The 23,518-nt window shown below is 36.3% G+C and overlaps 2 protein-coding genes across 23 annotated transcripts in view; both read right to left on the minus strand.

Moving 5' to 3' along the window:
• The window catches only part of LOC132797745 (zinc metalloproteinase-disintegrin-like protein F1), a 62,168-nt gene that overhangs the window by 12,061 nt on the left and 26,589 nt on the right, over positions 1–23,518 (minus strand). For 9 of the 22 annotated variants that reach the window (XM_060809513.1, XM_060809514.1, XM_060809515.1 and 6 more), the window contains exons 3-21: positions 19,482–19,532; positions 18,945–19,147; positions 18,552–18,608; positions 18,325–18,398; positions 18,173–18,245; positions 16,291–16,437; positions 15,449–15,739; positions 15,149–15,318; positions 14,884–15,053; positions 14,583–14,746; positions 14,059–14,223; positions 13,778–13,922; positions 13,506–13,677; positions 13,111–13,230; positions 12,803–12,980; positions 11,854–12,004; positions 7,450–7,588; positions 1,493–1,651; positions 1,366–1,427 (exon numbers count right to left, since the gene is read on the minus strand). In XM_060809513.1, the coding sequence (XP_060665496.1) occupies positions 1,366–1,427; positions 1,493–1,651; positions 7,450–7,588; positions 11,854–12,004; positions 12,803–12,980; positions 13,111–13,230; positions 13,506–13,677; positions 13,778–13,922; positions 14,059–14,223; positions 14,583–14,746; positions 14,884–15,053; positions 15,149–15,318; positions 15,449–15,739; positions 16,291–16,437; positions 18,173–18,245; positions 18,325–18,398; positions 18,552–18,608; positions 18,945–19,147; positions 19,482–19,532 (2,691 nt within the window). The other 13 variants (XM_060809510.1, XM_060809509.1, XM_060809506.1 and 10 more) reach the window with 11 other exon arrangements.
• LOC132797759 (ubiquitin-conjugating enzyme E2-22 kDa-like) lies at positions 16,512–18,051 on the minus strand. Its single transcript, XM_060809540.1, has one exon. The coding sequence runs from the start codon at positions 17,826–17,828 to the stop codon at positions 17,232–17,234; it is 597 nt and encodes a 198-aa protein (XP_060665523.1). The 5' UTR covers positions 17,829–18,051; the 3' UTR covers positions 16,512–17,231.

Below are 23,518 nucleotides of genomic sequence, written 5' to 3' on the forward strand. Positions count from 1 at the left end.
CAGAAAAATAAAAGAAATAGCATGTCTTAAATAGAATTTAAGGGCAGCTGCATTTCAATATTTATGCTCTAATTTCTTCATCATATTTGAATAAGCCTTTTGAAATCTTTGAATCAGCAATTGAAAATTACTGACTGTTTAGAAATGTATATTCAATCTTCAGTTATTAGAGTACATAACTTTAAAAATTCGAATGATTCAATAGTGCTTGCATTCGAAAAAAGACAATTTTAAGATTTTCGTTGTCAAATTTTTGAATAATTGTAGTCTGTACTATATCATAACAGTAGTGCATCAGTAATGCTCTAATATTAGATTTTAGATATCTTCAGACCACTTAAAGTAAGATTGATCGCTTCAATGTTCTTAGTAAACGAGAATATAAAATAAATATCTTCCCAATGATCATTCCAAGTTGTGCTCATGTACGGGTAATTAGGATCTTAGAATTTAATTTGCTCTACTCCGAAATTATAACTCCAAAAAGGTGAAGTATGGTGGTAGTTGATTGATTTAAAACATTCTTAGGCTGCTGCAGTAACACAGAATAAAAGAAAATACGCAGTTGTGCTGCGATCTGTACTTGTGAAATTAACTAAAGCGACTATTCCTTGCTTGGAGGAATAACGAACAGAGAAACGGAGAAAACAGCATAATAGGTTCGCTAATGTTTGATAAACTTTGTGTGTAAATCAAAAGGAATGTCTGGACTCGTATGAAAGAGACAACGAAGGAAATATATGTATACTTAAAGTTACTGTTATAAAAACTAACGTTAAATAATTATATTAGTTACTGAGTTAAAAACCTTTAAGCTTGGTTCCCGAGTGGAGCCAATCCAAGATTATATATAAAGTATAGAGTATAGAATATAGAGTATAGAATAAAGGCAACTAACATATCTTAGAACTACAAATGAATTGAGTTTGATTAGTTAAGTTTAATAAATGTATTGTGTATAGCTGCAAAGGGTAAACAGGTAACGATTAAATGGTAAACAGGTAACGGCAAAAGTCACTGAGTACGAAAACGATTAAGCATGTGGTGGTCAAGTATACTCTAGATAAATATGCGTTAGATGTGTTGTATATTGTGTATAGTCTATGTATATTTGAAGTGGTATTGTAAAAGAACGTCTCAATGACTTGGTTGTTTCGTTATACCTAATATACATAGCATTACGATATACGATAGTTTATTGATAGTTTTGTTTTGGTATTATTTAGTGTAGTCTTGTATGCATGTAGTACATGAAGATGACCTCTAGCGACCTCTAGCGCATGAACATATCGAGTATAGAGTAGTAGAGAGAGATCAAGTTGTAATGTCTGTTGTTAATAAATGATGATTTATTGGGATATTAACCTGCATGTGATTGATCATCCTCACCACCAGTCGTATAGCGACGTCCATGTAGGTTCTTATCTCTGTATCAAATGGAAGGAGAAATTGTGATCATCGGCAGCGATAGATAGATCTGTGCTGGACTCACCTGAAGCCTGCTTGATTGGCGTACACCAATTTGCTGGAACCATCTAATGAGACTTCTTCGACGGAATGATGATTGGGCGCCGTTGCTGCTCCGCCGTACCCCTTTGGTATGGGTTTTTTTGAGAAGGGCGGATCGTACTTGAGGGTGGTTGTCTTGCGTCTATATAATTTATACATCGGTTGATATCGACGAGGTCAAGAGTTGTTTGATTTGTTTTGTTGTTTATTGTTTGGTTTATATTTGATATATGCGGCGTCATATTGTAATTATGTTTTAATAGATTTAAGATATTTTTTGTTTGGGTTTTTAGGTTTATTTTCAATTAAGACATAATACACACACAAAAGGAGGCATATACATAATGTACATATATGTACGTATATATATAAATATATGTCGAGTATGTTGCATCGATTTTGAGTTGAGTTGAGTTGAGTCGAGTTGAGACGAGTTGATTGAAGCGTTATAAATGGTGCGCATATGATTTTGATTGTGAAATCATATTTGCATTTTTACAGAACATCATTTTCGATACGTTTAAGGCATGTTTGATCGATTGATTAGTTGATTGGTCGTTGATTGGTTGGTTAGTTGATTGATTGATTGATTTGAGATACGATAATATACAAATATATAACATGTGTTGCATTTTTTTTATACGAAGTGTATGTGGCGTACGAAAGGGCCAATATACACACACCCACAGGCAAAGGCAATACACATACACACACACACACACACACACACACACACACACACACACACACACACACACACACACACACACACACACACACACACACACACACACACACACACACACACACACACACACACACACACACACACACACACACACACACACACACACACACACACACACACACACACACACACACACACACACACACACACACACATACAAGGAGGTGTGGGTGTGTGTACAGAAGGCACAAGGTGTGTTGTTTACATACAGAAATTTGTTGGATTTAATTTCATTGCATTTCGTTTGATTTTATTTGTTTTGAATTTGTATTTTAAATTTTAATTTGGATTAATTTGGATTTTTGATTTTCGGTTGTTTGTTGATTTTTTTGTTTTTGTTTGTTGTTTGTAATGGTTGTTGTTCGTAGTAGTTATTGTTATTGTTGGAGTTGTTGTTGTAGTATTAATAGTAGTAGTTGTTGTTGTAGTTGTAGTTGTTGGGAAACGAAAGGTTATGATGAGATCTTTGATTAATAAAATGCTCGCAATAGAATTGGTTTTACTTGTTTGCTTTTTTTTGTTTTCTTTTGTTCTGTTTTTGGTTTTTCTCTATGTTTTGTTTTTTGTGAAAAGTAAAATTAAGTGCCACATAAAGAATTTTGTTTGAATGCTAAGATAATTACAAATGGAAACGCAAACATAGTCGCTCCGCCTGCTCCTCTCAACTTGTATGTAGATAGATATTAAATACGAATCAAATATTTTGGATTTTCTTTTGGTTTCAATTCAATTGAGAGGGCAACGCGAATATGTATGTGTGCCTTTGTTATATGTACGAGCTGAATACATTGAATGTGCCGTTCCAAAACAAAAAAAACTTAATCGAATTATGTACATACATAGATATGTAAAATATGCATTAACCATGAAGTCATTCTAGCAAAATAGAAACATAGACAGAGACAGTGTAAAAGTGATAGTATGAATGAATGAATAATGAAATAGACAGAAAGAGAGATAGAGAGAGATAGATGGATAGAATTCGTACAGAGGACAGAGATTAGAAATTTCGGACCAACACGCACATTAAGAGTATCAAATTCAATGAAATTGTAGCCAAATACTCAACGACATAACACAAAACACAATAAATAATGGCGATCATAATCGCAATTCATGTAATTAGTTGGCACAGCTTAACTGTTAATGGAATTTTCAGTGTCTGTGTATGTGTGTGGTTGTGTGTGTGTTTGTAGGACAAACAGGGAATCGGGAAGAGAGAGAGAAAGATGGCATTCACCTGAAATCACAGAACAGACACACATACTTACATATAAACAAAGCTTCACTCATACATAAATTCCATCATACATACACACACACTAACACACACACACACACTTGCATATTCAAACAAACATTAATATATACATAGATACATACATACAATTGGAGCTGTGAGGGTATGAATTCAGTTATTTTACAAGTTGGGAAGATTGAGTTTAAATTGTTTTGTATTTATTTTTAGTTTTTTGTTTGTTTTTTGGTTTGCTCGAGACGAACAGCCAGAGAGACAGCGAACATAGAGTGTTAGTAAGTGAAAAAGATAGAGACAGAAAAAACATGGATGAGATATACAAGAGAGAGATAGAGACAGATTCAGAGAGTGAAAGAGAAAAAGAGCAAGGACGTGGAGAGACAGACAGATGTACACAAATTAAGAAGCTGAGGGTTGACGGATGGTAGGCGGAGGGTTGGGTGGATAAGGACGGTATTCGACTTACTTGTATGTATGCATGTATGTATGTATGTATGTATGTATGTATGTATATATGTATGTATGTATATATATATATACATATATGTATGTATGCATGTCTATGTATGTATGTATGCATGTATATGTGTGTATGTATGACACATATATGTATGTATGGTATGCAAGTGTGGCGAGTAGGTAATAATGTGTATGCAGCCTCATACGAATTGCGAAGTATGCGTGTGTACGTACATACATACTTACATAGTTTGTATGTAAATATGGGTGGTTCGATTGGGTCACAATTATATGTTCGAGAAATGCTGAGGCTTATCACATAACACACAATCGTTATCAGCACTTATCAGCAGGAGGATCATCGTCAATGCATTAAAATGTACTACGTTTTGTGTATAACTCTTGCATACTTTCAGGTGTCGCGCTTGCAAATTATTGTCTTGACTTACGGTTCAAAATTTTTTGTTGCATACTTTTGTGCGGCGCGAGAAAATGAATATTTATCAACGTATCGAAAGTTCTTACAATTTAATGGTGGCTGTGGGGAACTCGCCCATATGTTGTTGTATACTTATGCAATTTGTATTGATATTTTAATATGTACACGATGGCGGGAGATTAGTCCAGAGCAATGGCATGTTTTATACATATAGTGGAATCACAATGGACTATGCAGTTATGTATGCGGTCAATGTTGGGGCTTGAATATGTGTTGTAAGGTAATCTGTATGTTTGTTGTTATGTATGTGTGTGAGTGTGTGTGTTAATATCGAATATCGATGCACATACGATAGTACACAAAGAAAACATAGGAGAGATTGTTTCGTATAGGAATGTTTTCTGTGTGTATATAGTATTCTGATAGAGTACAATTAAATATATAGTACAAATTGGCTGTGATGGCGGCTCATCGGAACATCGCTGACTCTCTCAGCAGAAAGCACCACCATAACTCAAAGTCAGTTTCGTCTATGTTGGGCCCTAAGCATAATTACATGTTTGTATACATAGCAATATATATAGATCATCATAGCCGCTGTCATTGGAGACAATTGCTTCCCAACCTCCACACAATATCGTTTGACTTATTTTCTTTTCGTTTTTTTTTTTGTTTTGCGCTTTGTCATATATATATATTTTGTTTGTACTTTCGTGGCTTTGGGCTGCAAGTAAGGGGGGAGGGGCCGGGAACGAAACGAGGCCGTACGTAGTTGTGTTTACTGTATGACTATGTGTGGGCTATGTGTGTATGTATTTGTTATATATGTGTGAGTGTTAGTGTGCTTACAATTGTAGCTAGAGGTAAGTTTCTTAAGAATGATGTGGCATTTGCTAATATAATATTATGGAGATAGTACGTTGTGGCAGATGGCAGTAGTAATATTTCGATCATGTTTCGGGTTTTCAGTTTTATATGTATTTGGTTAATTCAAGGAAGACTAAACTGAACAAAAGTAGTAATGAAAATAGTCCACAAGATCAAGATCAAGATCAAGATCATGATCACGATCACGATTAATCATCACAATCACAATCACGATCACGACACGTTGACCACATTCGCCATTTCTTTTTCTTTTTTATTTTTATTTTCATTTTCTTTGCTTTTATTTTTGGTTTTTTTTGTTGTTGTTTGTTGTTGGTTTTTTTGGACAGCCATTTGGCCATTGGGTTTCAAATCTTATCGAGATTTTTTACTCATTAACAATAATCAAAAATAATTGATGCTGATACAAAACCATATGTTATAATTATTGGCTATGTATAATTGCTGAACTCAAATTAGAAATAATATTATTAATGATGCATATGTTATCATTATATGTTGTACTTGTGGTGTAATTAATCACTACGATTGCTGCCTATGCGAGAAGTATTAAATTTGACTTTGTTCATTTATTTATTTTCTCTCAAACTGCATTGAAGTGGGAATCTAAAATCATGCAAGTCTCTCTAGTTTGACTTTAGTTTGAGTGCTTTTGCGGTTACAATTGAGTAAAATTTAAAAACATCTACATGTTTGTTATTGCTTGCAATAAATGCTGCTCTCGATCTATTTTAAGCCAATTGCAGTCTGCAGTCTATGAAGTGAATTAATCTAGTATCACAATTGTTTAGTATTTTTTTCTTAGTTATTCAATTGAATGGAATTCCAATAAAAAATATTTCTAATTTGGTATGTACTAGTCTATTTGCAGTATATACCCTTGCATTATATTTCGTATATTTCTACTAATTCGATCTCGTATTCTTTCTTCTCGCTTTACGAACGAATTTTGTCGAAGGAAAAGTATAAAATTAAAATGTTTTATCAACATTAAATTGTATATTGACCATTCATTGTAAGGGGCACAACCCCAACAATAGCGAATTGGGGATTGCTCAGATTCTACATCTGATTGTAATGGATGATAAATGTGCAACCGTAAGTAGCAGTGTATCTGTGTGTGTGTGATTGGTTTGCAGATGAGTTATACATACATATGTACTTGCTTGTGGGAACGCTTAACGCTTGTATATGTACAACAAGTGGGATCTAAACAAATGCATACATATGTACATACATATAGTATAAGTTATGTATGTGCATATGCTTATACATGCAGCACTCATATGTATGTACATTGATGTTCACAAATATATGTATGCACATTTTTATGTCAATTGTGTATGTGTGTGCGTGTGCGTGTGTTTTGAGGAACTGGTGAAATAAGTACAGAATAAGTGAAGAATGGAAGCCAACAAGCGGTAAATAGTCGGAATATGTTATGCGCATGCATAGCGAGAAGCGATAAAGCACCCGTTGTTGTTGTTTTTGCTTCTGTGCTCATTTGCTGTGGTTGTTGTTGTGCCGTGGTGTGCACGCATGTATGCATCTATTGCGATCTAGCCTAGCTATTTACAGTTTTGCCTACCAAATCCATACATGCATGCACGCACTTGCACATGCACGTACTTGCACGTACATATAGTCCTCTATTTATAGTTTTCAGTTATCGTTATCGGTTATCGATAATCGTTGATGTAGGTGCAAGTGAGCGCAAATTGACAAAATACGCCAAGTTGGAAACAAAGCAAAGCAAAGCGAAACCAAACCAAACCTAACTCAAAACATAAATGACTATGCGTGACTCTTACTACATACATATGTACACACACACACACACACACACACACAGACTTACACACATATACAAACGTGCGTGTGTGTACATAGTTATGCACTAAATTCTACGACTCATAATGAGGATAACATTTTCGAGATTAAGAAAATAATTGAAAAATCGTTAATGAAACATATAAACAAAATATTGAGTTCATTTTTTTTTTTCGATTCTTGTTAGTGTTTTTCTGAATTTTTTCCATTTTTTTTTTTTTTTATATCTTTTAGTGTGTATTTTGTTTTTTTGCTTAGATTTTTTTTTGTATAATTTGTATTTAGAGCTGGCTTTTTCATTACTTCTTTTCAACTAACCTCAGACACAGGGAGAAGTTTCTATGTACTACAACTGACCTGTAGCACAATGCCATCAAGGTGAATGTTATAAAAACGAACCCTACAACTGACATTAGAACACCGACTAGGAACACTGTATTTGAGCCGTGGTAGTTCTCTATACGAGATATTTGATTAGCCATTTGTTTCGATACAGATGTGTGTGTGTATAAGAGTATAAGAATATGTGTATAAGGCATAGATCCAGAGAGCGAGAGCGAGAGAGAGAGGGAAAGTGTAAATATGTATGAGCGTGAGTGAGGGATTTAATTCCATTGCATATAGTATATATAAAGTAAATATATACAAATTATTATGTTTCGACAATATATTCAGTTTTTTGTTTAGCATATATATTTTTTGGTTTTTTAGTTTGTTTGGGGTTTATTTTATAGTTTTTCATTTATTGCAAGTTTTTACGATCGTTACGTTACGTTGTGATATATCATTGTTGTTGTTGTTGGAGTTTGAGTTTGTTATTGAGTAGTAGTTGTAGTTGTTGTTGTTGTTGGAATTGATGTTGTTTCATTCGATTCGTTTAATCGTTTAATGTTTACCAACACATAAATAAATATATACATATACATATTGTTGGATTCATAAATATATATATATGTATATAGCATAGTTTTATAGTTCAAAGTTGAAGGCGTTTGTTGTCGTCGATATCATTATTGCAGTTGATTGGGTGGGGTCAGCCGAAAAAAAAACAAAGCAAACAAATAACATTTTGTACGGTTTTTTCTTTTTTGGTTTTTAAATGTATGTATGTTACATTTTGGTTTAGTTTTTGGTTAGCTTTATTTTTGGTTTCTTTCCATATTTTTGTTTTTGTGGGGAGATTTCTCAATAGTTTTTGCGGCTCAGCACACAACAAACGGGGTAACCTTTGCAGCAACTCTCGCTGCACCACAATGCCAAACGTACACACACACACCCATACATTCATATATACATATGTTTGTACGTTTATATGTGTTGTTTGATGTTTGTTGGTGCTGGCCGCAAATGCATCGAATGAAGCCGAAATCAAACGATTCTCACAGTTGCACCTCGACTTGACACTTTAGCCAGCCAGCAGCAGCTCTATTGCTTTACAGTCTTCTTTACAATTTTCATTTTTAATTTGCATTTTGTTGCTTTCGTATTTTCGTTTCTAGTTTCTGCTTTCATTTTGAATTTTCGGCAACACCCAGACTATGACAATGGTAATCCAAACTATGCAAGACAATAACTAAATAACAAAAGGCACACCTCATCTTCATCCTTATCCTTATCCGCCTGCCTCTTCTCCAATTGTTACGACACTATTTTAAAGGTTTTTGGGTGTGCGAGCGTGTGTGTGTTTATGGGTGCGATTTCACGTATAGTCGACGCCCGTTCAAGCTATCGATAAATAGCACATTGAGTTGTTTATTGAATTGCATTACATTTTATCGAATCAATTACTTAATACTTAGTATGCTTTTATGATTTCATTTTGGAATCTTTAAGGTTGCCCCCCAAGAGTATGCTTTACATATTTTCTATTACATACAATCGTGGGTGGAATTTGTATTTGGTTTTACAGAAGTTCGACTGGAAGGTATGCATTATTATTTGGCTCGGTTACGGTTACCAGATAGAGAGTGAGAGAGAGATAGAGACATGTCAATGCATGTGTGTGCGTGCGTGCGCGTGCGTAAATCAATGTGGGTAAGAGGAAGTGGCATTTGGGTGCACTTGGGATGGCACTGAGTATAAGTATGAGTGTGAGTAGATAGGTCGGTAAGCAGAACTGAGTATTGAGAATAGTGATCGTGATTGGAGGAGGGGGAATGTGAAGTTTAGTATGTATGAAGGAAGAGTCGAGCGTAGTTGATATGATTGTGTATATCTACATATGTATGTGTGTGTGAGTGTATATGTGGCAGTGTGTGTGCATGTATGTACACATGTGGACATATACATATATACTTAGATGTTGGTACCTTCACTCCCTTACGAGACGTGTTCAGCAAATGAGTACGTACATTTAGCGATATGTACATACCCAGAGAAACAAGATACATACATACATATACGCTGACATACATATACAAAAATTACAAAATAGAAAGGTTAACACAGATACGGATATTTCATGAGCTAGGGCTCATTGGCACATATGTAGGTACATCAAGTGGTACATCAAATACAACAACATTCAGATATACGTAGATATCTATGTAAATACGGACAAACATTTACTTGTATGCAAAACAAAGTGAAATTATAAAAGTCCATAAACATCTATGTACACCAATATACATACATCATCATATGTATACATATATGTATGTACATTCATAAGTGAATATAGCATATGGAAGATATGGCAACAAAGCGTACGAAATTAGAACGGCACAAATGACGACACAAAAAGAAAAAAAAAAACTGTTTCTCCTCACAATATGTATGCACATGCATAGTATATATGTATGCAATGTACGTATGTACAGTGCAAGTAATGTGCAACAATATGCTGGCGACTTACATACATACATACATACATATATGTATTTACAAACGAGCACATGCATTCGGTCACAACATACAACATACACATACATATGTACATACACGCGTATTCATATGCATGTGTGTGAGTCGCAGGTCAGATAATAGAGAGGGGAAATCACCCATGTTGAAAGAGAGAGAAAGAGATAGAAAACGATAGAATAGAATCGAAATTGGAATAGTCTGACCTTTGACCTGGGTGCATGATGCAAACGAGTTCGATTGACATAAAGCATCGCCGTCAATCATTAATCAAACCCTGCCATCTGCCTTCCTGCTTTACGCATATGTATACATGTACATATATGTGTATGAGTGTGTGTGTGTGTGTGTGAGTGCGTCTGTGTGAGTGTAACTGTGTAACCATGTGGGCGTGCGTGTGAGTGTAGCGTGCTCGCAGGATCGGTGCAACCGATTGTTGACTTGCTTGGTACTCTACCTGTAGCAAACGGCCAGTGTTGCAAAACTAATGAAGACACATTTGACGATAACTGTTAAAATGATGACCATGGTTAATGTGCTGATCCTATTTTGGTCAGAGGGGTCTGGAAATGGTGGTTGCATTTTATGTTGCGTTAATTTAAATTATTTCATTGTCATCTCATTTTTATTGCAAATTAAACAAATTTTTAAAATAAATATCAACTTAACTCGCTGCTAAACTCTGATTACTGTTAGACTATACATTTTAATTAGTACTGTCAAATATCAATACCCCAAAGAAATAAAAATTCATGTATTACGATAATATGCCGAGAAAAAAAAAAATGTTACCCATTCAAGTAATGAAACGATTATTTTAAACTTTGCGCAAAATCTTAAGAGTATAATTTAATTGATGTGCATTAAAGGAGAAACACATTATATTGATCCAAAAAATACCTTTTCTATTCGGTACAAAGAGATTATTTTAGAATATAATATATAGTATTTTATGACCTCGACAAAGTTTAAAAAATAAAATGTCATGCAATTTTGAAATTGAAAATAAAAATATTAAAAACTCCTGCTTTCATACTTTAAGATTATGGCAAATTGAAATTAAATATAGGAAGAACACAAAACAATACAAAAAAAAAGTGACATTGATTTGCACTAATCAGCATGCACGTTATGTGAGTCTGATTTGTTTGAGTCTTCACAAGAATATATATATATATATATATATATAAATACAAAAATACATATATGATCTGACTGAAAAGGTCAAGATAGGTTAACTTTTGTATTATTTTAATTTTTTGTTGGTTAAAAATCGATTTGATGAATCGGTTGATGAACTGAGTGATTTGATGTAAGAGCTACAAATGGTCCTAATATATATATATATATATATCTTATATATGCAGTATGTATATATATATATATATATATATACATATATGTAAAGTATCTGTATATTTTCTAGTTTTGTGGATTTGTTGAACTACTCTCTCGTAAGGGCGCTTCATCGCCTTCATTGATTTCGGCCTAACGACTAGTGAACGGTGTAATTACCATTGTCATACGAGTAATCGAAACCAATTGTATATGTATATTAATCGATTGTGTATCGAATTGCAATCAAATCAATTATCAATCTGCTTGAGAGACCGTGTGAGTTCGCTATACTTTCATTTTCTTGGGATTAGTTGTAGCAATGTTAGTACCGTTGCTTAACTGTTGCCCCTCCAAATCGCCCGATTGGCTATGTTAATTAAGTTGACGTTAGTTTTACAGTCTAATTACGATACATCAGATTCGCAATATGCACATACATATGTACATACACATAGAGCGTACATACGTATGTAGATATATCGAAAACTGTTTCAGGCTGTCGACACACAAACCAATCTCTCTTACCATATGGAGTTTCTTTCTTCTCCATTTTGATTGTATTCTCCGGCGTTGGGAATGCTTCCGTTGGCAGTGGTGTGGTCAACAGCACCACGGTGCTGCAGTCTGTGCCGCCCCAGCCCATATCGCAAAAGCATCGGTTCGCATTCGTGCAGAACTGCAAAAAGAATGCGAGCATACAAATAAAAGTAGCCATATGACACATATGTGTGTACATGTGTATGTATGTACATACATATGAAGTCAACATTAATTACATTATGAATGATGCACATGTAAGTGACTATGTATTAATGTGTAATAATTTATGTGCATATATATTATATATGAATGTATTCATATATGGATGTACATAGCAATGTATGTACATATATGTATGTACATGTATACATACATATGTGTGTTAATATCTTCTTATACATATACGTATGTATCTATGAATGTTTTTATATTCATATTTACATGCACTTATATGTACTTGTATGTATGTACTTACATATGTATATTTTTCATGTACATATGTAATGATATACATAAGTATGTGTACATTCATGTATGTATAAAGATATGCATGTATGTCTATATGTATATATGCATATATGTATGTAAGTACATACATATACATATGTATATTTTTGTGTGTATAGGAGTATGTAGATGTAGGCAGGTATACATACACATATGTATATAAGTATGTCTACATAGAGGCATACATTTTAGTGTCTACATACATATATGTTTATGCATGTTTTGTATGAATATTCTTGTACGTATTACATATACTTGCATACATATACTTGTATCGATATATGCATGCATAAATTGATGTATTTAAGTACGAACGTATTCATGTTTTCATACATATATGTATGTATGTATGTGTTAAGTGAGCTATGCATGTTACGTAGTTGCAACGTGAAAATATGGTTGTTGATCTTTTTGCTATGCCACTTACACCATGCTCTGAGCACTCTTGACCCTGCTTATTCGTTGGGCACTTGGTTGAATCCACATGAGGGAAAAGACTGACGCACGTTTGGTTAAGGCAAATCAAATTATCGCCACACGGAGTCCCATCCTTGACCAGGCCATGCTCGGGATAGCTATTGGAGCCCACTTGACCGCTGGTCGCCCTGTAATTTGTCAATGGAGAAATGTGAAAATTCGTTATCGATAACTAACCACAATTCCGTTCACCCCCATATGGATTTTATTCCCTTTTGCCTACCCTCCCCACCCATTCCCCGTTTCCCCGTTACGCACTTGCATTCATACTCCTGCCCTTTGATGGAGATTATGGTGCGAGAGTAAAGCTGGTCGATGCCATCGTTAACTGGCTGCCTCTCGCCCTCCTTGCACTGCAGCGTGCCGCACTGGACGTTCCTATGTGAGCGAGATGAGAGAGAGAGAGAAATGCAATAGGTTACTTACGCACTCCATATATTAGATGCAGCAAAGATACTGATGAGTTTTCTCTTTCTCAAGAAAAACGCAGCACCAACAAAACCGAAAATAAAGGCAACTAAATCAAACATGTTTCCACGACTTAACGTCATGCACAAAGCTATAAAGCGTTAAAGGTGATTATTCTGAACACTGAGCACTGAACACTGAACCCTGAACACTACATACTTGCTATGGGCTTAAAATAAACTCACTCTGGTTCGCATTTGATGTAATGCTCGTTGGCATCGCGACCGCAGTGACCGTTGATTGAACCCTTTGAATTGAACTGCTCGTAGCACTGGCGATCGGCCGCAAAGCCGCCGTAGCCCCAGATAGCCTCGCATTGCAGCGTCAGCGTTGGACAATAGCCCTGGAAGCAGTAGCCTGTGATCGAACAAAGAAGCCAGTTAGTTGATGTATGCACATACATATATGTATGTATGTTATGTTCGAGTTACAGACTATATAGTAGACTGGTAGTCACCTGAAACTCCCAATTTACTGAGACCGCAAGGTGAGCCGTTCTTCTTGTAGATATCAATGGGACATTGACCGACCTCGCCATCACAATATTCGGGCAAATCACATTCGTTGTGCGAGTCGCGGCAGATGTAATCTTTGGGTCGCAGCTGTCCAAAAGCACAGCGCAAAATAAATTTTGTTAAATTTAAGGGCAATCACAATTTTCCGCTTGATGCACTTAATTTCCCCCTCTCGCAGAGAAATAATTGAGGAAGAGGAAGAGGAAGTGGAATATGAACTTACCCGGCATTGGTCGCAGCAGGCACCGCTGGCACACTGTGCCTCCGACTTGAGCTTACATGTGATGCCATCACAGCATGGGTCCAAAGCGCACTCCTCGAATGTGCCACAGTCACACTCCTCGTCCTCCTCGATCACTTTGTTGCCGCAGTTGCGCCGCAGCTCGATCTGCAGGTGACAGTGTAATTAAATTACTTGATAAATGCCACATTTCCTAGTTGTATAACAAAAAGTCCGATTGGAGGATTCATGCATCTTCGAATTGCCAAAGATTGCAGGGTATTCGGTAGTCAAGCAAGGACATTTCGTATTGGCTGTTGCTGTTATCTGTCCTGAATGCAGTTTCCTGCTAGCCATCCAGAGAAGTTCAGCCCGCATTACAACCAACCGCAGCGGCAATTTGAAGCATGTTTTGTATCGATTGGAGAGGGCTGGTTTCATGTTGCCTGCTGCATGTTGCATGTGACAGGCTGCATATAACATATGGCATATGGCACACATAGCAGAAAAGGGGGCTTAACTCTTACCTCATTGGGCTTGTTGAGTAAACAAAGACCGTGACCCGTGCGCAATGCGTCAATGTAATCCTTTTTACTGCATTCCGAAAATTTGTATGGCTGCACATTCTCCTGACCGACTATTGACTGTGCCATTATGCATCCGTGCCAGTCCCGACAGAAGCATTCCTCACCTGCGAAATGAAAACAGATAATTGAGAAGATAATATACATAACTTAACTCAACAGCTAGCATTTCAAATTCAAATTTCAATTCTTTTCAATTTTGATAAGTAGACAATTGGATCGTGGAATATTGCACAATACTTACGACCATCGTCGTGGCCCATGCCAATGTTGTGTCCAATCATGTGGGCCATGGTCCCAGCTAACAGATGCGGCTCGTAAACATTCACATCGACGCTGATACCAACGGCACGCGGTGTGCAAACTGTCTCGGGCACTGCCATGCCAGCCTCGCCACCCGCAAAAGTCTCTCCACTGTGCAAAAGATAAATTTGAAATGATATATGTATATGTATGTAGATGCATGGATGCATTTATGAACTGAACGCTCTAATGGCAGAGCCACTTACGTTAGCAGCTGTGTGGTATCGCGTTCGATTTGAAAGAGATTCCTAGAGGTGTAATCGTTAAAATTGGATATTGCCTTGCTGATGTCCTTGCTGCCATCGATGGCCGCCTGATTTTTGCCCCACGTCTCAATGTATACCACCGAGACACGAGTGTTCAGCGTGCGGAAATACTGTTTGTAGTCCCGAGCATTAAAATTCGCAATTCATTGTTATAAATATGTATATATTTATATATGTAATACATATATATACATATTATGTATATTATATTATGTATATATATGGTATATGCAAACTCACCAGATCAGCTATATTGGCCACCTGTATGGCATCGTGTATCACCTCTGCACGTGTGCTCCCATTGCGCTTCTCGAACATGGCCTTATCCACTATGATGGCCGTCTCAATGTATTTGGTGGCCTCGCGCACATCTCGCTTGTAACGCCCCGCCCCATTTGGATGGATTTCATCGACAACGCCCGCCGACAGGTGTTTGGTCCGTCGCGACAGTCTCCAAGAGTCCAAATTGCCAGAGTTTGCGCATCCTTTGTTGGCCTTGGTGCGTGCTTCGAAAATGACGTGCGGATGTTTCTAAATCAAATTAAAGTCGGTAGCATTAAGTGGCGTTTGTTGTGTTTGTCATGTCTTTTGGGCATCGAAAACGATAGCATCGATACTGTGTACTCATACATACGCGCAAACTTTTTGGCAAGCGCTTTGAAAAGTGTGTACACATCAAGTGAAAATATACCAAATTTATTTTGTGTACCCATATTATTATATACATACATACATATCCATATGCACGTATGTATGTAAACGCACAATTTGTGAGTAAACATCATTTTAACTCAAACGCAATTTCACATATGTACATATGTATGTACATATCCTATTTTATGCTCGTAATATTTGAATAGTTGCAAATTAACAACAAATATTATTATTATATTCTTGTTAAATTCGGTATTTATTAGAGGGCAACAATAATGGAGTGAAAATAATAATCCAAATCCAAATTTGGAAAGCTAAATCTGTACAATTGGAAATTAAACTGTAAGTGCACACATGCGATTGTATATATGTATGTACATACATACGTACATATGTATGCATGTACATATGACGTAAAAGAAACTTACCGACAGATCTCCGCCGTAAAAGGGATGAATCACAAAGGTCTCGTTGCCAATGTGAATGACGCCGCTAACTCCGTTGCAGGTGTGAAAGGCAGCACTTGCTCCCGGATAATCCTTCACTGTGCCATGATAGTAGCAATGCTCGATGTCCTGCAAGTAAGAATGGATGTAAAGATAATTAATAATGCCGTATGAATCGGGTTTTAAATAAAAATCACAGTGCATTAGATTCGTAGGATGAACATAGCTCTTTATTGACTTATATATGTATGTATGTATGTACGTATGTATTATGTAAATATCAAAGATCATATGATATTAGAGTTCATCTCAGCTATTGTTGCAATCCTAAGTTACCGTTTATGCGATTCGTTTCGATTAACTTCAATTAAACGAGTTAGTTAATTGGGGTGTTTGTTTGTTTTTTTTTGTTTTTGTTTGTTTCGTGATTATTAAAGTACAAGTATTTATCTTTGGTTTTGTTTGTTGACATAGTTATTGTCTTCGGTGTAAGAAGGCACAGTATACGCGACATATTGCGGCGTCCATTTACCATTCGAATTCGCAATATTTCGATTGCATTTTGCGGCACGCAGAAGGAAATCTTGTGAATTCGAGGGATAAAGAAAAACCGATGCAGGTTTGAACGCAATGCTAAGGAAATCAATGAAAATTCTCGTGGTAGTTTACACTTTGCATGTTGCTGTTGTTGTTGTTGTTGCATTGTATCTCGAAACATGACTTGAATTTTGGGGCTAATTGATTAGTTGAGTGATTGATTCATTTGCCTATTGATTTTGATGATGGTGCTGCTATTTCTAACTAGTGAATAGATTGAACTTTTTTTTTGGTTTTTTTTTGTTTTTGGTTTTTCGGTTTGTGGCAGTTGTTAAGTTATTATTGTTGGTTCTGCTATTGCCCCACTTGCTGTGCGACTCTCTTCTCTATATAAATAGGCACTCGGCTGCCCGTTCCAGATCCCAATTTTCCTTAGAGAGCACAACGCGCGCCTCGTGCTCATCGATGCCCAAGTCCTTGAGGCGTTCTATTTTCAGATCTAGTTCGGGAAACGTGCATGGTCCGCCAGCATACGCACTGGTCCAATGCTTAGCCGTCAGCAGAAAGAGATCGTGCCTCTTCTTGAACTGAAACGCAACTACAAAGTCCTGCCAATCATCTGGCTCGGCGGCGGTCAGCAATCCCTGCAGCGATAATAAGACAGTGCGCAACGTCATCGCTGCGGCCCAATGATCCTTGAGGATATCCATGCGAAAAACGCCGGTCACCGACGAGACGTTTGGATGCCAAATGCGTGTCACGAATCGCACCTCCGGCGGAGTGTATGGATACATATCGGGCACTTTGATGTCCAGCACAAACTTGCCGCCCTCATAGGGCGTGCCTCGAGGTCCAGTTATCTCGCCTCGCAGCTCTGTCCAGCTGTCATTCACCAGCTCCACCTTGACCAGGCATTCGCCGCTGAAGCTCAATAAGCCTTCCTTAAACTCACGCTTGATGCGAGCCTCAGACATGTTTGCCATGTTTGACCCTTGCGCTTTCAACTCGTGTTTTTTTGTGGCCTTCCAGTTTTGAGTTTCTAGTTTTAACAGTTGCCAATTCGCCAGTTCACGTTTGAAGATTGAATAGCTTTTTATCTACTTAAATATATACAGGGGAACGCTTCTGTATCTATATGTTTTTGTTTTTTTGTTACTTCTTTTCATTGAACTGTTGAAATGTCTGAAAATGAAACTAGGGTTGCTAGACTGCTTTAGACTAGTGCTATCTACATATAATTGATGACTACAAGTACTACAATATGTACATATACAAGTATGTATGTAGAAACCCTAACATCAATTTGCATTATGCATTCTGTACTCACATGTCGATTGCCGTCAACGAGATATCCACCAACGTGATAGTGTTTCTGCTGTATGTTGGGCGAAAGTAGTTGACTGCAAGCAGATCAGATAGAATCGAACCAAATCGTTTACCCCAAATATGAATAGTTTGTCAAGTTATTGCCATACTTACGAGTTTAATTCCAAATCCAATCGAAATTTGTGATTAAATGCCTTGATGAGCAACGAAGTGCGGTGGAAGTGCTTCTGCAATTGAGTGAAGCAGACATATATAAATACTAAATGAAGAATACCAATCGTATTCATATACTATATATATATATATACTATATATATATATATATATATATATATATATATGTATATACATAAGTTTGTCCAGCACTTGATTTCACTTACCTTTGTTCTACCTCTGCTAAATCCACTGTCATCGTGTGGGCGTGGTCTTTGTCCTGGCTATAAGCATACAAAAATAGTGTGAAATTTCGAATAAGTGATGACAACACCAATACTAGCATAAGACATATACAGATATAGTATACGATTCACATAGAACGGCTGAGACGGGGAAGAAAGTCGACTTCTGATCATCACCAATCACTGTTATATGTGTAATTTCTTTGCAATCTATTTTGGCTAAATTCGTTGTGTGTTATAACAAAAAAAATGAATGAATTAAATGTTATATATACATATTTGTTTCTTGAGTGTTTCCGAGTGTGAGTGTGAGTGTGCGTTTGAATGATGGGACAAAATGATAGCACGAATGAATGAAAATAAATGTGAACATACCATTGTGTCTGTTTCGATTTTTCTAGTATTTCTCTTATGCAAATCTTTGCGTACCTTAGGGACACTGACTTCACGAGTTGAGATTCCCATTTTCTCATGATGACGCAGCTGTACCGGATAGATTATCTGATAATAATGCCCACCGATACGACGCACAAGCTCCTGATTTTGTCTATACTCTTTGAGTAAGCGTTCCACTTCGCCTGCAATGGAGATGTGAATATAAATGTTAAAATTATGTAAAGCGACCTGCCATAATTTTTAATTAAATAACTGTAAATCGTGCTCAGCATAAATCCCCTCATTTCTTTAGCAATTTACTCAGTACCCACAGTCCGTCAAGGGTTGATAGTGAAAGACGACCTGCTGATTTAAGAACCTTAGAATCGGATAAAACTATAAAAAACAAACCCTAAAAACATGAAATAAATAAATTCACAAAATGTATGTTGAAATCTAAATGCAATATCAATTTAATTGAACTTAATTGGTATTTCATTATTGATCTGCTCTTGTAAGATATATTTCGCTACTCACCAACAGGACTTTCTTCGTTCCAAAATGAATCATCGAGTGTATAATCAGCTTCTGCAAAAGAATACAAAATTGATTAGTGCGAATCAACGCAATTATCATGTGAATGCGGAATACGGGTAACGGATTACGGATTACGGAATGCAAATGACATCAAGAAAATGGACCCAGCATAACTAAACTAAACTTATTTATGTTTTACATCAAAAATGTAAAATGTACATTGTAAATAATTGAATATTTTTCCAAAGTGAACGGGAGCGAGCACCTTTCCAGTTTTATCTTACCACAAATTGGATTATAAATACTAAATGGACTGAAAAGCTCTTCAAAAATTTAAAAGGACCATTTGCTTCAGGGTTGAGAACAAAAGCAGCAACAAAGTATGCGAATGTGAAAGCCGGTGAATGACTCCAAGGGAAAGCTTTCAAGGATATTCACACTATCCACCCCGAAGACAAAAGCTGCAAATTTATCTACTTAAGAGCTGCAGTTTAAATAGGCACCCACTTTGGACATGTGATAAAATTATAAACAACATAATAATAATAATAATAATAATAATAATAATAATAATAATAATAATAATAATAATAATAATAATAATAATAATAATAATAATAATAATAATAATAATAATAATAATAATAATATTGTTGTAATAATAAAAGTGAAGTTGCATTTTCTATTTCAGGAATTGAAACATTTTCAAATGCAACTCGTAAGTGAGTACTTATGCATAATGAATATGTTCGCTTTGCATAATCGACAACTAATTTATAAAGTACTTTGCGTTCTTTCCATCTCTCTATCTCTCTCTCTCTCTCTCTCCGTCTCTTTCTCTTTCTCGGCTGTCCAGCTGTTGCTTGCGACCATATAACGTTTCAGAATCCAAACGCTTTGCCAAGTTTCATATGCAACGGTAAAGCGTAGGAATTCTAAAACACTACCATGGCCTGAATTTTGTAATCGGATTAAGTTCACTAACAATTTACACAAAATTTACCATTTTCCACATAATAATAAGCTCTGAACTATATGTTTCTTTCCTTTTTTACTGTTGTACTATTTGCAGAGGACCACTTAACCTCACTAAACTGACTTAATTTTACCGAACAGTAACAATAAACTCCCACTTTAAGCGGTGTATGTATGTATGTAAAGTAATTGCGTTTTCATCCTTACAGTATATAAGCCGATATGTTGCTTTCATTAGTCGTGGGGCAACAAGTTGAATCCCACGAGGAGACGCTTGCATTAACTTCAATGCGATACAAAATACCTAACGTAAGCGCACTTTATTTAGTCTCGCAACTTTCGTGAATTTGCATTATATATGCCTGGATAACACGCAATACGATGCGATGAGATAAGATGAGATGAGTCATCTCTTCCATCCAGCTGATCCAGCTGATGGATGGCATGACATATTACATGCGAGTATTACCGCAAATGACTTTCAATTGTGCCGGAGGCGACGTGACAAGGCAGCCGTGACGTGCAATTTAATCTAATGACGTAAAGACACATCAATATACATATAATATACACTGAGAAAAATATTAAATTTGCCGACGCTGTCCGATAAATTCTATATTCGAATTTATTTGAATTTAAATAAAAAACAAATGAAAAGATAGGATTTCAAGTTTTGTATTCAATTATATTATAATATTATATAATATTATATGATATTATCAAATAATACATATTTCATGAGCTTCTCTTATTTGTTTAAAATAATTATGAACTTAAATTTAAGCAAACGAATTAACGAATTATCAGCTAAGATCCAATTTGCTACTATTGTCGAAAGCAATTAAAACAATTAAAAATGCTTCAGAAAGGAAGTCTTGAAATTTTGAAGGATATTAGCGCTGAGCTGGCGAAACGGAAACCCTTTTGCCATTTCGCCATTTAACACGTTCGATATAAAAACGTGTGCCAGACTATTACAATCAGAGTCAAATTCGGAGTCAGAGGAGTAACCCCTTAAAAACACCGAGCGACCCGCAAAGCGACCTCGGTGATTACAAAAACGATAAACGACATTTAAAGCTCTAAAGGCATCGACCACCTGTAACCTTAGCTATATACATAAATCCCATGAAGTAGCCTCAATGTGTGCAAGTCTATAACAATTCCGCTGTTTAAACAACCATATTATTTACTGAGCTGAACTGCATTTAGCCAAGAGTAACCTGTTACCTTTTACCTGATGCCACCAGATACATTTTGTGGCACGGGACAAGGCAGCAGAAATATGATAGCAAAAGTGCTCGCAAAAGTAGCAATATTAATAGTCCGAGCTTTTAAAGCTCATAAGCTGTAATAAATTAAACATTAATATCAGAACTCAATAATCCAGACAGCAGTTATCTGTTTGTTTAAAATTTGTCGAGTCCAAGAATAAGGATTTCCCAGAGGGGTGGAATGAACTTAAATGAATGATCCGCTTGCAAAGCATATAGCAGGAAGCTAATAGAAGCCGTCCTAAAAATAGCATCCACTTTCAAGCTAATTTGCGGCCAACGAGCATCAAGTCCATGATGCTTTACGCCAGATAGTGACAGCTTACCCAAAAGATGGATTGCAGAGGCAAAGTCGAAGCCAAGCGAAGCGAAACTATGCCAAAATTACAGTCACTGGGGAGCTATAAAAACACTCAGGTGCAGACAAAGACGACGGCAGAGTTACTTAATAATCCGCTTCTACTATACACGCGTAGACTCTTTAGTTAAGTATTCCCTATATTGATCGCAGTCATTTAATTTATTCGCATGATGGAGTTGTTAACGGTGCTTAACCAATCAGCAACAGCAATAGAAGATTATCCATTCTACTAAAAGCAAGTTTAAGTACATTTCCAGTTGTTTTTACCGTAGGGTATTGTAACTTGGTTAGTCAGATAAAACTTGTAAAAGCGATTAAGGAAATAATTGCCGATGTACTCAATATATATTATATATATACATTAGTATTCTTTGGTATATTTTTAGAAAAATTACCGGACTGTTGTTCGTTTATTAAAAGTAGATAGCGGTTATCCTTCAGTCCTATTTTAAATTTGAATTTTTTGCCATACATATTACAACAAACTAAATTATTGTCAAAAGTTGACTTCATTAATGCTAACTATTTCGTGCAACTAGATTTCAAATTGATGTACTTAGAACAATAAGCCAGAACACGCATGGCATCATTGTCGATGAGTGAGTGAGAACGAATAGGAGAAATCTGCTGTCAGTCATGGGAAAAAGGTCAAGTCATCTGCATCCGATATACATATAGTGTATGTAGTATATACAAACATACCATAAGTACTACATACATATGAATGTATGTACATATGTATGCATATATGTACATGCAGCTGATATGGTCAGTACAATTCATATTTACAGTCTCATGCGGTGACACCAAGCGCAATGCGAAAGAATATCGAGCACAGTCAGGACTGAAAATATTATACTGAGTACATTGAATACTACTCGCATGCAGCTGCAGGTTGAAGATTGTCGCCGAAGGGGACGAATTTGCATCCCCAATCAATCTACTCATTCTTCATCTTACTCGCACTCTGCTCTCATCGCGAAATTGTGCTGGCAACGCAGAAAAAATGTTGTGTTATATTTGCACAGTGTGTTTATATTGCGGCTCTGCATTGTTGCACTCTAGCACCAGCCACCAAGTGGCCCAGTGGTCCGGGAGTCTGACAACCCGTGCCCAGCCCAACCAACCCGTACATACATACATATGTATATCCCCATAAACTCAGCACAACTCATCACAAACATATGTATGTACATTGTATACATAGTATGCGGACACGTCGAGTACGGATATTTGGGTTAAATCCAACAAAATGAGCATCAATCAAAAGCAAATTGCGTCTGCAGCATTGTAAGCAAAGGATCCCAAGGGATATTCTATGTAAAGGCATTTGTGTATGTACTACATACACAAATATACCTTTTTTCACAGGGATTGACGGCTCTCGTGGTCTATTAGCTTTTAGCAATAAAAGCCATCGTTATATG

Source organism: Drosophila nasuta, unplaced genomic scaffold (genome assembly GCF_023558535.2).
Source record: "Drosophila nasuta strain 15112-1781.00 unplaced genomic scaffold, ASM2355853v1 ctg18_pilon, whole genome shotgun sequence".
NCBI classification, from domain to species: Eukaryota; Metazoa; Arthropoda; class Insecta; order Diptera; family Drosophilidae; genus Drosophila; species Drosophila nasuta.

Excerpts from the sequence above, each read along its gene's own strand:
- LOC132797759 (XM_060809540.1), bottom strand. The coding sequence starts at position 17,828 with ATGGCAAACATGTCTGAGGCTCGCATCAAGCGTGAGTTTAAGGAAGGC.